Below are 13744 nucleotides of genomic sequence, written 5' to 3'. Positions count from 1 at the left end.
AGTACTACAGTCAGATGTCTACTTAAGTAAAAGTACTGAAGTACTTGTTTTTAAAAGTACTTGAGTATCAAGAGTACGTTTTCTAAATATTGCATTACTACTGCCACAGTGCTTACATTAGTAAACTGAAACATAGCAAACAATTGAAGCGAAAACTATCATTAACTTGTTCAGAAAATTGAAATAGTCTGGCGAGGTGGGGCCGCGGGTTTGCACATTCCCGGGATGGACCTGCTGCATCTTCATCCATTGTTTCGTCCGGTTTCGTCTCTTATCTAAAAATCTGACCATGGAGTTGACTTTGGCGGAAAGCTGAAGGTGATTTCTGATAGGCTGTCCAATCAGTGGCGCCTGCACAATCCAATCACGTTTGAGAGGGAAACAACAAATTGAGGGTTTCCGAGAGTATTCTTTCTTTTTTTTTTTTGAAGTAATGGGTACTCACGGATATGGATAGAAACGTAGCGGAGTAAAGAGTACAATATTTGCCTCTCAAATGTACTTGAGTAAAGTCATGAGTACTCCCCAAAAATGATACTCGAGTAAAGTACAGATCCCTCAAAATTGTACTTAAGTACTGTACTCAAGTAAATGTACTCCCTTACTGTCCGGCTCTGCTTATAAACTAAATGTCTTTGAACTAAGGCCTAATACTAACTTAATCTAAGCCCTGTCTGTGAAACTGGGCCTAAGACAATTTTTATATTTATATAGTTTTCTGAAATGCTATGTTAAATATGCAAATTTAAATAAGCAATATCTAATTAATATTGCTCTCATTTGCATGCATTTCCAAAATATTAAATCAGAACATTGGATAAAGCCAGGTTCATTCTTTCATTTTGTTGGCATATTAAAGTTTTTATATCTATTTTTTAATCACTCCATAAATCAATACTGTCAACAGCCAGAGAGAGAGAAAAAAACATGTTTTTCTAAATAAAAGGTTATAGGAATCTTTTTGAAATAGATTTTTTTGTTGTTGTTGTTGAAACCTTGAGAAACTACATATGAATAAAACTGGAAATTATTGAAATGCCTACTGAACAGCCTTCATGTATTTATAATTAAAATCAACAGACACAAAAAGATAATGTGTGATAAAAACTCTTGAATGTGCATTTTGGATGTTTTCTTTCCACCAGTCTAAAAGAAATGTGCATGAAAAAACAATGCTTTGCCTGTAATGTCTTAGAAAAGTACACTATTTTCATGTTTTTGAAATCTTAAGTCTCTTTGTTCTCTGTTTTCAGATGATCCTTTGCCAAGTGAGCATGAAGAATACAGTGCAACTTTTATCCAGCATTTACTAACCTGTCAGCAGTGGACATGGATATCCAAAATTTAACAGCAAGTGGAAATGTCTCTGCTGTCCTGCCAGCCCCATACAGTCTGTTGGAGGTCATAACCATTGCAACAGTGTCAGCTGTTGTGAGTCTCATCACAATAGTGGGGAATGTTCTGGTGATGCTCTCCTTCAAGGTCAACAGCCAACTTAAGACTGTTAACAACTACTACTTACTCAGTTTAGCTTTTGCAGACCTCATTATTGGCGTGTTCTCCATGAACCTGTACACATCCTACATTCTCATGGGATACTGGTCTTTAGGGAATATAGCATGTGATCTGTGGCTGGCCCTTGACTATGTTGCAAGTAATGCATCGGTGATGAACTTGCTGGTCATCAGCTTTGACAGATATTTCTCCATTACAAGACCACTTACCTACAGGGCTAAACGGACCCCGAAACGTGCAGGCATCATGATTGGCTTGGCCTGGTTGATATCGTTTATATTGTGGGCTCCACCCATTCTGTGCTGGCAGTACTTTGTCGGCAAGAGGACGGTTTCTCCCGACCAATGCGAGATCCAGTTTTTCTCAGAACCCACAATTACATTTGGTACAGCCATAGCAGCCTTTTATGTCCCGGTATCCATCATGACGATTTTATATTGCAAAATCTACAAAGAAACCGAGAAACGCACAAAGAACTTAGCAGAACTCCAAGGATACCCATCGCTGGACAGCCGTGAAGACTCTAAAGCACGAAAGCCAATACTACAATGCTTTAGCTTTAAAAACAAGCGGGACGGGACTCAAGCGTCATGGTCTTCGTCCAACCAGAGTTATGTAACTAGGACGACATTGCAGTCTGATGACTTGTGGACAAAATCAGGCCAGGTCACCACCTTGAACAGTTACACATCCTCAGAAGACGACGAGCGGTCTGTCTCTGAGACGACCCCTCGAGAATCTTTCAAGAACCAAGAATCGACACTCAATAAAAATGGACAGCTGGACTGTTATGAAGACAGCAAATATCTAAGTGATCTTGCAAAATGCTCCCAGACGAACAATAAAAAATGCATGTCATACAAGTTCAAGCCGATCCTTAGTGACATCACCGTTTTGCAAGGTAGTAGCGAGACTGAGAGAACAAACACAGATCAATGTCAGTCCTCAGAGCCACAGGCTCCTTCATCCACATCGGCTCCAACCAAACCAGAAGATCCAAACTTGAAGATCCAGATGACCAAGCGTAAACGAATGGTCCTCATCAAGGAGAAAAAGGCTGCACAGACTCTCAGTGCCATCCTTCTGGCTTTCATCCTCACCTGGACCCCGTACAACATCATGGTGCTCATCTCCACCTTCTGTTCGAAATGCATCCCAATGTCCCTCTGGCATCTGGGCTACTGGCTCTGCTATGTCAACAGCACCATCAACCCTATGTGTTACGCCCTATGCAACAAGACCTTCCAGAAGACCTTTTGGATGTTATTCCTCTGCAAATGGAAGAAAAATAAAGGAGAGGAGAAACTGTACTGGTCTGGTCAAAACCATTAAATACAACAGAGATGGCTAACATTCAATTCATTTTAGTATTCATTTATATTCCTTATTGATTGAAAATATGATTTGTTAATATTTTATTTAGCTTCTAATCTGTTTTTATTTAAAGATCATTTAACATGTTTACATAGCAGTGTGTATTTTAATATTGTGTGATGTCTAAAGGCCAGGGATGCTGAGGACAATAAATAAAGATATGGACTGTGACGTTTTAATTATAGATACCAAAAACATGGTTAACTTTTTGCGATAGAATGATTTTAAATATTATGTATTGTACGTCTTGGTCATGTCAGTGACACTGCATGCATAGAAACGTAAATATTGAAATATCTAGTGTGCAAAGCAATGTTGTTGTATTATGTTTGCATAACTAGACATTGTTAAATATGGATCTTCAGATTTCTGAGCTGGCAAATACACACAAAAGATTGTAGCTTCACTCCGGATGTCATATCCATGATATGGCACATGTGAAATGAAACACAATTTAAACATTTCTACATCATCACCCATATAGTCCCAATGTGCAGTGGTTCATATTAAATAGAAAACAAATCCATATTTGTGGTACCATGAATTAGATCTCAACTCGCTTGCACATTAACATACACCACATAAGACATTTATGGATGTTAACTGGCTGTTTTCCCATTCATGTTGTTTAATAAGTCTCTGCTCTTTGTGTTGTGATGACATGCCATTTAATTTGTGAAATAAATGTTTTAAGATGAAATTCACCCAACTAATTGAAACATTTCATCAGTCTGATTTGGCAGGGGTTCCCTCTTCCACTAATGTTTTTAATCAAACTAAAGCTTTCCAACAACCCAGAGTCTGACATACTTGCAACGTTTTATCAGTCACTTATTATCATGAACATGTTCTTAAACGTTGACCTCATTCTCCACACATCTTACCATGCAAGCAACATAAAATAAGCAAGACATTAAGGATATTTCCCACCAAAGTTTATTTCCATTCAGTTTAAATAAGTTTATACTTCATAGCTTAAATCGTACACATTTCTCATCTTCATTCACAGTCGTGTACAAACCAAACAAGATATAGTAAATATTATAACCTAGAAGCTTTATTTCAAGTAGTTATGAAACAGAATTTGGGTCAATGTCACCTCCTCAGGTTGGTCTGAAAACACACAAGGCATCACTGCAAAGTTGGAAAGATTTTTTTCATCTATCTTGACCCTTAAGCTCAAGTGTGCTTTTGAAATATCCCAGAAGGCTTTGTGACAAACTGAGCAAAACAACTACATACAGCGAGTACTGACTTCTGCATCTGACTTTATCAGTGAAGCAAAACTGCAGCTATTGCATCAACCCAAAGCACTCAACTGCCAAACAGCCACAATATGTTCAATTTTACTTAAATCTTTAATTCTTGCTTTTATTCAAGTTGTAACGGAGGTGAAACTGCATTGCCCTCAATTCTGAGAAGGAATCATATCTGTGTGATGAATCGTATATGCAGCAGCAGAGAAAGCATAGACTATGTTAATTGCATGACAAGATATTGAAATGTTTCAGCAAAACTGAACATCTCAGTCTAACAATCTCCTCTAGGAATCTTGACCAATCTTTTACTTTCACACTCATTCTACTTTTAAAGTTAAAACATCCTATTTGAGCTCTATTTTTATTTATTTTTTATTAAAAAAGATGAATTCATGCCTTGCTCCATCTGTACTGGTCCATTTTTAAATGTTATGTATAGTTTTCAGTGTATCATACAATGATTAAAATAATCTGATTATTAACAATGACGCTAAAGAAGACAATTAAGCGTGGAAAAGTAGCACAGTGCAAACACAGTCCTGTTTTGTCAAGCATTTCAGTCGAAAAAGAAACGGTTCATTTAATAAAAAAAAAGAGAGAGAAGAAAACCAGTAAAACAGTGTTAAAGAAAACCGACAAAATGATCCCAAACACACGGCACTACCTCCTCTTCAGAGCAACACTTCTGCTGCCTTTGTTCCCTCCGCTAGACTTACTGGAGCCCTTGGAGAACAATTTAGTCATCAGTTCAGAAACATCTGGCAATTCAGGGTTAGGGTTCAACATATTCATAGACTGCTCCATTTCCTGCAGGAAAAAAAAAAAGACAAAATTGTATGAATAAAGAAATATACAGTGGATGAGGATGTCTATTTAGCATATGTTTTGTATTACCTTTCTCATCTCAGGATCATTAGTATTTACCACCTTTGGGAGCAGGACAATGATTAATAAAGGAAGGACCATCATCATGACCTAAGGACAACAAAAACATTTACAAGTATTAGAAACAATCAGCAACACATATTACGTCATAGATAATTCATACTATTATAAATGGCCCTGAAAATGTGCATTAGTAACACTGGTAACGCTTTACAATAAGGTTTCATTAGTTAAATGATACAAATAAACTAACATGAACTAACATTAATAAATGATATAGAAGTATTGTTCATTCTTAATCTCACCATTTACAACTACATTTTTAAGATCAAACGTTGTATCTTAACATTAGTTAATGCACTGTGAAGTAACATGAAAATTTTTATTGACGAACAGTAATAAATGTTGTAAGAACATATTGCTTATTGTTAGTTCATGCATATAGAGAAGACTTACACAGTTAAAGAATAAGTAAACAAAAGAAAACACAGACTGTGATTAATTTCCATTCAAATCACAAAAAGGACAACCAAATGTATCTGATAAAAAAATTTAATAATAATGAACACACAGAAATCATATGATCATACCATTGGGTTCATCAAAAAATCAGTCCATCCCCAGGTTTCACGCTTCATGAAGTATGTGTGTGGACCACCGGATCTGAGCTGAAGAGGGTATGGCTGTCGAAGAACTTCAGAGGTTTTGATGTAATTCACCAAGCGTGCCCTGTGGTTCAGCAACATCTTGATATTAACCGAGGTGTTTGGGAATACACATGTTACAAGGTAGAAGAATTCAGAATGTTAGCTACCTCATTTTCCCTTTGGAGGTAATGTCCACCCGAACAGGATCAAATCTGAAAGATGGTGATACAATTTCAACCACGTATGAGCCAGAGGGCACATCGTTGACAGCAAAGCTCCCATCAGTCCTATAAGGCAAATTGATGTGGTTAATCTTGGCAAAACCTCATTTAATAAAGGCATGTTTTGAAACCCCTGCCCATTTAATCTGAATTTATCATGCCCTGCAATGACATTACATATAACCAGCATATTATATTTCAAAATAACACATTAGCAAGATTTATAAAACAGAATGCTTCCAACAAGATCATTGTAATTGAGATTATCATTGTTATTTTTGAGACACGCTGCTGTAAATCGAGCAACACACACACAAACATCGCATTTTTGACGTTAGCATTGCTGGCGATATAACTCACTTGAGAAACCCAACATATTCCTCCCCCTCCACCAGGATTCGGGCTGTGGAGATCCAGTCTTGTGGTTTCACTCCAGGAACGACCGCTCGTCCTTCGATTTTGAAACGGTCTCCATTCGACTGAGAACCTGCTACGGGCCCCGGCTCCGTGTCAGAAAACCCCCATGACAACGCAAACAGAGCCTGCAACGCTATATATACATCTAACAGACGGTTAATGTATTGCATCGTGCTTTGTCACACGATATATACGACGTACAATAACGCACAATATTTCACTACGCGTCAATATGGACCACAGGAATAGGACTCAGCTGAAGGAAGTAAGCGGAAATCATAGAAGGCAGAGACCGGAAGAACATGTTACACGTGATTATCGTTGAGGCGGGGCCTGGATGGGAGCTCTGAGTCCGACTCGTTTTCTTGAATTCTTTCCTTCAAACAGTTCATGTTATAAACGGTTTAAACGCCACTTCAGATGATTTTACATCATGACATTGTGCTGAATCATATTAAATACTCCTAATCGTTCCAGTAAATTCATATGTAGGCACATTTTGTCGTTTATTGCGTTTTATTTTTATGTCATTGTCTCCCAGTTCAGTTTGTTGCACCATGACATAATGTGCGATTAATTTAAACCCAGTTTAGTGTGTTCGTTAATAAATTATTTTAAACCCCATGCAATTCGAGACAAATATATATTTCCAGTATCGTACTTTTGCTACTGCTGAGAAATGTATTTATGTTATTTTTGGTCCCAACAGTGAGTCAAAGCAAAGTCTCGTAAGTTAAACGAATCGTTCAAACCGGTTTCGTAAATCATCTTTGCATCAATATTATTGTAAAATACTGACTTAACCTTTTTTTGTCAGCAAATTTTGCAGGCTTATTATTATTATTATTATTTTGGTATTATTTAGCCACAATCTTTTACTCTCACAATCCACTACCCTTGTGATCGGGGTTGTGCCTGCACAGGATGGTTGGGAAATATTTCTTACCTTAGTTAAATAACATGTATGTAAAATATAAGTATTCATATAAACTTCAAGGTGGGAAAAAAAAACCCATTCAGATTAAGTAAATTTATTTGAAAGCTCATTAAAAGAAAATCACTATGTACACATTACACTCAAATATCCATTCATGATCGGGCAATGGACAACAAAACGCTAATAACTTAAAACTCCTGCAATTCAAGTGCATGACTGAAAAAACATCTAATAAAGGTACACTTACACAATCACATCCACTTAAGCAGATTCACACCATAGCACTACAAGTGCAACAGTTAAAACTTCTGCTTGGCACTTCAGTGAGTCGCCTGATTCCAGAGAGTCTCATGGAGTTGATTATGTGCCCCTAAGCAAGTCCACTTCAATGTGAAGCAGTCATTCAATGCCTGCAGGAAGAGTTCCTCCTCCAGTGCTGAAATCGGAGTGTCTGAATTGTTCGGTTCATCTATCCCCAATTCACCACAGCCTACCGAGCTTCAGATTCACCAGCTCCAAGCCGATCAAAGAGCTTAAAATGCACCAAGAGTTTGTAGTGGTTTTCTCCTTAGTGTGCTACATTGATACATCAGCGCAGTTGTGACAAATATGATTCTATAATCTGCACAAGAAAAGCAACAGATGACAAGTAAGGAAAAAGTTTAAACTGATTATTATAAAGTTGCCTTTTTTTACTTCATTAAGAACACTTCACCTTTGCCGTATCCCCTACAGTTCCTGGAACTGAGCTTAAGTGACTCTTTCCCTCCCACAGTTCAAGCAGCATTGTCTTCATTGCCTGAACATTCCTGCTGGATGCAAACATGTTCGGTTACACATCCCAGCAAACATTAGATGTTCTTCCATTTTATTTCCGTATATACATATAAAAATGAAGCACCTGTCATTTGAACAGCCATCACGCAAGCTTATGGTGTTTGTGGAGAGCTCAGACCACCAATTTTTTATGATAGATTGAACCCAGTGTAAAGCTACAATGAGGTGTCTGGAAAAGATTCAACAGTTTAAAAGATTAATTATTTTGGGAAGAACTTATAATGACAACAGAAAGCAACAAATGTATATTACAATTATATCTATACTGTATGTGTGTGTGCACGTGTCGTGTGTTTGTGTAAAAAGGTCAAAAATGTATAAAAAAGTAGGTCAAAATACTTACTCTTCATATTTAGCGTTAAGAATCATTTTTACTTGTGGTAAAAGGTCAACACAACAGCCTATTGAAATGCATGGCTGTTCTTCCTGAAGACTATAGAGAGAGAAACTGGTATGAAACAACATGTCTGTCAAATCTATAACATGTCTATCAAACTTTGAGTTTACATGTTGTGAAAAGGTTTTAAATACATTACCTTTTAGTAAGTACAGGCAAGCAGTCAATAAGCACCCCCGTGTCTTGTATTCTGGGGAAAAAGTGAAAATAAGTTACCAAATTACCATGGTGTTCTACTGACGACACATAAAATGTAGAATTGCAAGCATCAATATGCCAAAAATTCATCATACTGTAAAGACAAATCTATAGATATCAGCAATATTTCATTTACACTACTGTTTAAAGGTTTGGAGTTGATTTCATATATTTTCAAAAGAAGTCTCATGCTCACCAAGGCTTGATTTATTTGATTGAAAATACAGTAAAAACAAGTAATAATGTAGAATGATTACAAGTTTTCTATTTTAATACATATTAAAATGTATTAAAAAGCATTTTAAAACTCCAGTCTTTAGTATATGCTAATTTGTTGCTCAAGAAACTTTTCTTGTTATTTTCAATGTTGAAAACAGTTGTGCGGCTTAATATTTTTACATTTAATAACCATGTAAAAGTCTGTTCACTGTCACCTTTACTGAATAAAATGATTCATTTTTCAAAACAAAATTATGGTAGCGTATAGAGGTGTATATTTTGTGTCATTATGAACAGTTAGAGTAAATGTCAAATTGCTAACCTGTTCAAATATGCCACTAATTCACTCGCGTTTTTCCGCCAAAGAGTCAAAGCAACATTCAGCCTGAGATTCCTTCCAAAGAGCACGTGAGTCATTGCTTCATGGTCCTTTGATAACTGAAATTCAACAAATGATTAAGTTAATACAAATAATACAGTTTTCTGATAGACCACACATAACAGATGTCCCAAAAGTTAAGGGTGCACCAATTGATCAGTCGCCGATCGGAAGAGCCGATCAGATGACGCAAAACTTTCGAGACAATTTTTCTATGCGCAGCTAAAATTACTTCACTATATTCACCAGTCTGGCATTTCTACCAGGTGTCTGAAAAGGACAATAAATTTGCAATGTCATTGCTGAGAACGGAGACATTGCAACACTACAGCAATGACAGCAAGAAACTAAGGCTGAGCGACTTTAGGGCATTTCTTTCCTTCACAGCAGTGCGCTTTCATTCCTCCCTAAAAGCCCAAACTTCACATCCAAATCATCTAAATCAGCGATTATCATAAAATAAAGTCTACTGCTAAACTCCTTTGTTGTATGGATTCATGCAATTGGTCTTCAAGTGACAGCAGCCTAATATTCTTGTGCCGTCTGAGTAATTAATGTTAATCAAACAAGAAAAGTCCTTTTTGACAGAGACTGTTCTGTTTTTTATTTTTATTAATAATTTCTCAGGAATTGCTATATTTGTTTAGCTCTAAGCTGTTCCTAATCACCTCTAGGAGAGGGAACAGAAAATGTTACACATGCTGCTTGTCAATTCATGATACTTTCTCATCCCTTATTTTTTTTTTATAGTATCATTAACATTATAAGCTACTTTTATAGTATTATTTATTTAAGTGATCGATTTCATTGATCGTATCGACCAATACTGCTTCTAGTGATCGGTAATCGGCCACAAAAATCCCGATCGGAGCACCCTTTCCAAAAACTGGCATTAGCATTCAGCTTAACTCACCTCAGTGAAATAATCACTGTACTTGGAGCCAGCTCCTGCCATTTTTGAGGAGTCTGTTGAGTTCACAGGGAACCCACAGTTGTCACTGTAAAGAATAGCCTGCACGTCATCAGGGCAGGTCAGTTCATTTTCTTTGTTTGCCATGTCAGATGTCCTGCTTGCGGTGGGCGATCTCCGACATACTCTTGATCCCACTCCGGATTGTCGCGTTTTCTTCTTGCTAACCAACGCTCGCTTCGCTTTGCTGTATTTGTGCACACAACGGCCCACTGGAAATCTGTGGGATGGAGGATAAAACATGCTCATCCCTAAGAAATGTTCCCATGTGAGCTTGTCAAACCAAGGAATAACACAAAAAGTTATTTAGTTTGCATTTGGCCCAAAAACATACCTCTCTTGATCGGTTTCGTCCTTAAGTGAATAATCCACCTGAAAAGAAATAACAGTTAAAGCTAGCGTTCCTAAAGGCTGGAATAAATGACAAGTCTTAAGACCTGAAAGGTTTTAAATCATACGTACATTTTTGCATCATACACACTAAACGACTGAGGACCACACAATACCAGACTTTCAAGCCATTCTCGAAAACAAACATACATTACAAACAAACAACTGTCAATTTTTGATTCCTCTCTCACCTCCCTCATGTTCTTCTCATCTCCAGAACAAACCATACGTTTGAGAAGATCATGGGGCTGGGCCTGCTTGAGCCTGTGGACTTCTGCATGACTTCCAACATGACTTCCAGTGGCCATAATAAGGGACTCTAGAGAACAATGCAAACAACACAATAGCTGGTACAGGATGCATGATGTTGTTAAAGCAAATATGTGCAGTCTGTTTACTCAAAGCCTCGATTGTATTGCTTCCATTTAAGAGCTTATAGTCATGCTATACTCAAACCCTCATTAAACTTTAAAATGTAAAGCTATTGCCATTGTTAGAAAGTCTGGCACAGTAGTCAATGTAGTAGCATTGATGGCTTCATCATAAACAGCTAATATTTTTGATTCCTACAACGTTTTGCGAACTTTTTTGATTATAAAGCAAAACCTATAATAATAACCATTAGAAAAAGTTCTGTATGAGTTTATGTAGTCACAAAAAAACTCGTTCTGTGAAGGTTCTTTTTGTTGTTGTTACAAAAACCTAGAGAGAACGTTATTACATTGTATTTTCAAGAAGTGATGCGTCTCAAAACCTATCAAGACAATATTACATACATGTTATGCACAAGTTATAACATTTATACCAACCTACTGTAAAGCATTTAGCATTTCATTACCACATAAAAAAAAAGAAAAAAAAAGAAAAAAAAAGTATTTAGTCATTTTTCAAACGGACCTCTTACCACGTAACTTAGCACGTTCTGCTGAGTCAGAGAACTGATCTATGAATCGTTTGAAACCCAACTAATAAGTTTCCGAATAACAAGCTAATATTCCTGGTAAATGTCTGAACATCTGTCAGACGAATCTTTAGGCCTCCGATGATATGACGTCGCTGTTTAGGTTTAAGGTCTGTTAGCACTAGCGCGCTAATTAAGTCAACTACGCTTTGACAAACAGTCAATCATTTGTGATTAAATTGCAAAAGACGAGTCTCGAGATTAGTCTACATTCACACTGGCCTGTGCATATCAAAGCAGTTGCTAAAAAAACACCAGATAGCTAGTTGCTAAACAAACAAGTCAGGCTAATCACCTGCTAGCAAACAAGGACTTGGCACGTACAAAACATTTAACTTGTACAACGTTAGCAGCTAATCGTATTTCGTAAGCACCCACCATAACATTGTGTAAAGTTGTCTATGCATCCTAGAGCACGTTATATATCCTAGAGCATGTCCATGCACAACCAGGAAGAAACGGGAATTTGAGTGGATTTCAGAGGGAAGGAAGAACCATTCAAATAAATACAAACTTGAAATGCTGGGATGGGTGAAGCACCAGAGGATTGAGGGTTTAGCGACATCTGGTGGGGCATAATGGGGAACAACATTTTAGAAGGGAAATGAATAGCATAGTAACAAGTCAACAGAAACTATGAAACAATACAAATAATAGTATGAGATATATAACGTTACCAACACGTTTTAAAAAAGTAAAAACTATTTGCACATACAACTTCACGAGGTTCATCTGGATTCCAACAGTCCTGAAGGAATTTCCATGCATGCCCTTTACAATCTAGTCTAACACAACACATCCATTTTGAATCAATGTCCAACATAAAATTTGTAGGTAGAAAAGATAAGATATGTGCTGTATGTTCTGTTTTGATCATGACAAAGCTGTATGGTTTATTGTTTTATTAATACAAACTGGGAGCATTGATAAATTACATAAATCATGATTCATTTTGTGATTCTAGAAATTTCAAGAACTGTAGTCTGTTGATAAGAACAATATTATACAACTGAAAGAAACTTGAGTTGCCGTTTACATCTTGATTTTATGTTTTAACTTAAATTAGAGTTCGATTATGTTAACAGATTCGCCTAATAAATTCTAGAAGTCATCCTGCACTCTCAGAAAAAAAGGTACAAAAGCTGTCACTGTGGCGGTACCTTTTCAAAAGGTACACTTTTGTACCTAAAAAGTGCATATTAGTCCCTCAAAGGTACATATTGGTATCAAAAGTGTACATATTAGTACCTAAATGGTACATATTAGTACCCTTTTGAAGGGTACTGTCCCAGCAACAGCTTTTGAACCTTTTTTTCTGAGAGTGATGTGGCCCCCTTGGAAATTTGCCTCCTGGTTGAGATCCACTGTTTAATATTAATAAATAAAAAGAAGCATATGCCTTTAGGTACAAAGGTCTTTAAGATAATCAAAAAATAATATTAAATGTGTTTCACTGTAGTTTTTCATAGTGATGCTGAACAGAAATGTTTTCAGAAACGACAAAAACATCAAAATTAAATGTCCTTAATCACTTTCACACATTAATCTTAATCACACATTGTAATGCCACTTTAATCTTCAGTAAGAATCTTGTTAGGATTGATGTTTGTTAAAGGTATAAGCTCATTTCGCTCCTCATGATGACTTTAAGTTTAAATGTGTCAACAAAGGTGATGATGACTATATCATGGCAAACAGTGCTGATGTGATCATTAGTTCATGAAACCACAAACTAGAATAAAGGGACACACATTACTGGTAAATTTCAGTCATGAATCACATTTCACCAAAGGTTATTATCTTACTGTAAATCTAATAAATATATAGTTAAGATAGAAGTTCAGCCAACTTACAATGGATTTAAAACTGTGCATATTGCCATTAAACTACATCTCTGAAGGATATACTGGTGTAGACTCATAATATGAATGCAGGAATGTTTATGAGCTGAACTGAATATTTGAATGTACAGAAGCAGCACGCCGCCAACAGACAGCCGTCATTTTTGATCAATCTGCTTTCAGTTCTAAAATTATTTCTGAAGTTAAGCACAAGAAATCAATGCCATTTCTTGAGAATGTGAAGACAAATCTTCCCACATGGAAATGTGGTTACAAACAAATCATGGAAGACAAATC

General features: G+C 36.6%; 3 protein-coding genes across 9 annotated transcripts; 1 reads left to right on the top strand and 2 right to left on the bottom strand.

Moving 5' to 3' along the window:
• Nucleotides 1-1329: 1329 nt before the first annotated feature.
• On the top strand, nt 1330-2847 carry chrm5b (cholinergic receptor, muscarinic 5b; the record flags this gene model as incomplete). The annotated part of the gene is made up of 1 exon (XM_081378199.1): nt 1330-2847. One exon carries the CDS (start codon nt 1330-1332, stop codon nt 2845-2847), a length of 1518 nt encoding a protein of 505 aa, XP_081234325.1.
• Nucleotides 2848-3798: 951 nt separating this feature from the next.
• Nucleotides 3799-6635, bottom strand: emc7b (ER membrane protein complex subunit 7b). Its single transcript, XM_081378353.1, has 5 exons — nt 6262-6635; nt 5848-5967; nt 5624-5762; nt 5043-5123; nt 3799-4955 (listed from the first exon to the last, which is right to left on the bottom strand). The coding sequence occupies exons 1-5, from the start codon at nt 6486-6488 to the stop codon at nt 4809-4811; spliced, it is 714 nt and encodes a 237-aa protein (XP_081234479.1). The 5' UTR covers nt 6489-6635; the 3' UTR covers nt 3799-4808.
• Nucleotides 6636-7295: 660 nt separating this feature from the next.
• On the bottom strand, nt 7296-12129 carry katnbl1 (katanin p80 subunit B-like 1). 7 transcript variants are annotated; one of them, XM_081378598.1, is made up of 10 exons: nt 11985-12129; nt 10837-10964; nt 10590-10627; nt 10199-10475; nt 9229-9344; nt 8629-8679; nt 8436-8525; nt 8157-8261; nt 7971-8064; nt 7296-7877 (listed from the first exon to the last, which is right to left on the bottom strand). In XM_081378598.1, exons 2-10 carry the CDS (start codon nt 10951-10953, stop codon nt 7845-7847), a joined length of 921 nt encoding a protein of 306 aa, XP_081234724.1. In that variant the 5' UTR covers nt 10954-10964; nt 11985-12129; the 3' UTR covers nt 7296-7844. The 7 variants fall into 7 exon arrangements, with proteins under 7 accessions (XP_081234724.1, XP_081234725.1, XP_081234727.1 ...); XM_081378599.1 differs by having other exon boundaries at nt 7318-7877; nt 11550-11997; XM_081378601.1 differs by having other exon boundaries at nt 7318-7877; nt 11902-11997.
• Nucleotides 12130-13744: the final 1615 nt, after the last annotated feature.

This window comes from Scardinius erythrophthalmus, assembly GCF_964197995.2.
Source record: "Scardinius erythrophthalmus genome assembly, chromosome: 11".
Taxonomy (NCBI): domain Eukaryota; kingdom Metazoa; phylum Chordata; class Actinopteri; order Cypriniformes; family Leuciscidae; genus Scardinius; species Scardinius erythrophthalmus.
Note: the sequence above shows the minus strand (reverse complement) of the source record. Positions and strands in the feature narration are given on the sequence as shown.

What these genes read in the sequence shown, in the direction of transcription:
- katnbl1 (XM_081378595.1), bottom strand. Translation starts at nt 10,953, where the DNA reads ATGGCCACTGGAAGTCATGTTGGAAGTCATGCAGAAGTCCACAGGCTC. An exon ending in TTAGTGGCATATTTGAACAG is followed by an intron (nt 8,680 to 9,228) that starts GTTAGCAATTTG and finishes CTTTTTCCCCAG; the next exon opens with AATACAAGACACGGGGGTGC. An exon ending in CTGTAGGGGATACGGCAAAG is followed by an intron (nt 7,878 to 7,970) that starts GTGAAGTGTTCT and finishes TTTCTTGTGCAG; the next exon opens with ATTATAGAATCATATTTGTC.
- emc7b (XM_081378353.1), bottom strand. Translation starts at nt 6,488, where the DNA reads ATGCAATACATTAACCGTCTGTTAGATGTATATATAGCGTTGCAGGCT. An exon ending in ACCTCCAAAGGGAAAATGAG is followed by an intron (nt 5,763 to 5,847) that starts GTAGCTAACATT and finishes GCTGAACCACAG; the next exon opens with GGCACGCTTGGTGAATTACA. An exon ending in ATTTTTTGATGAACCCAATG is followed by an intron (nt 5,124 to 5,623) that starts GTATGATCATAT and finishes TGTTGTCCTTAG; the next exon opens with GTCATGATGATGGTCCTTCC.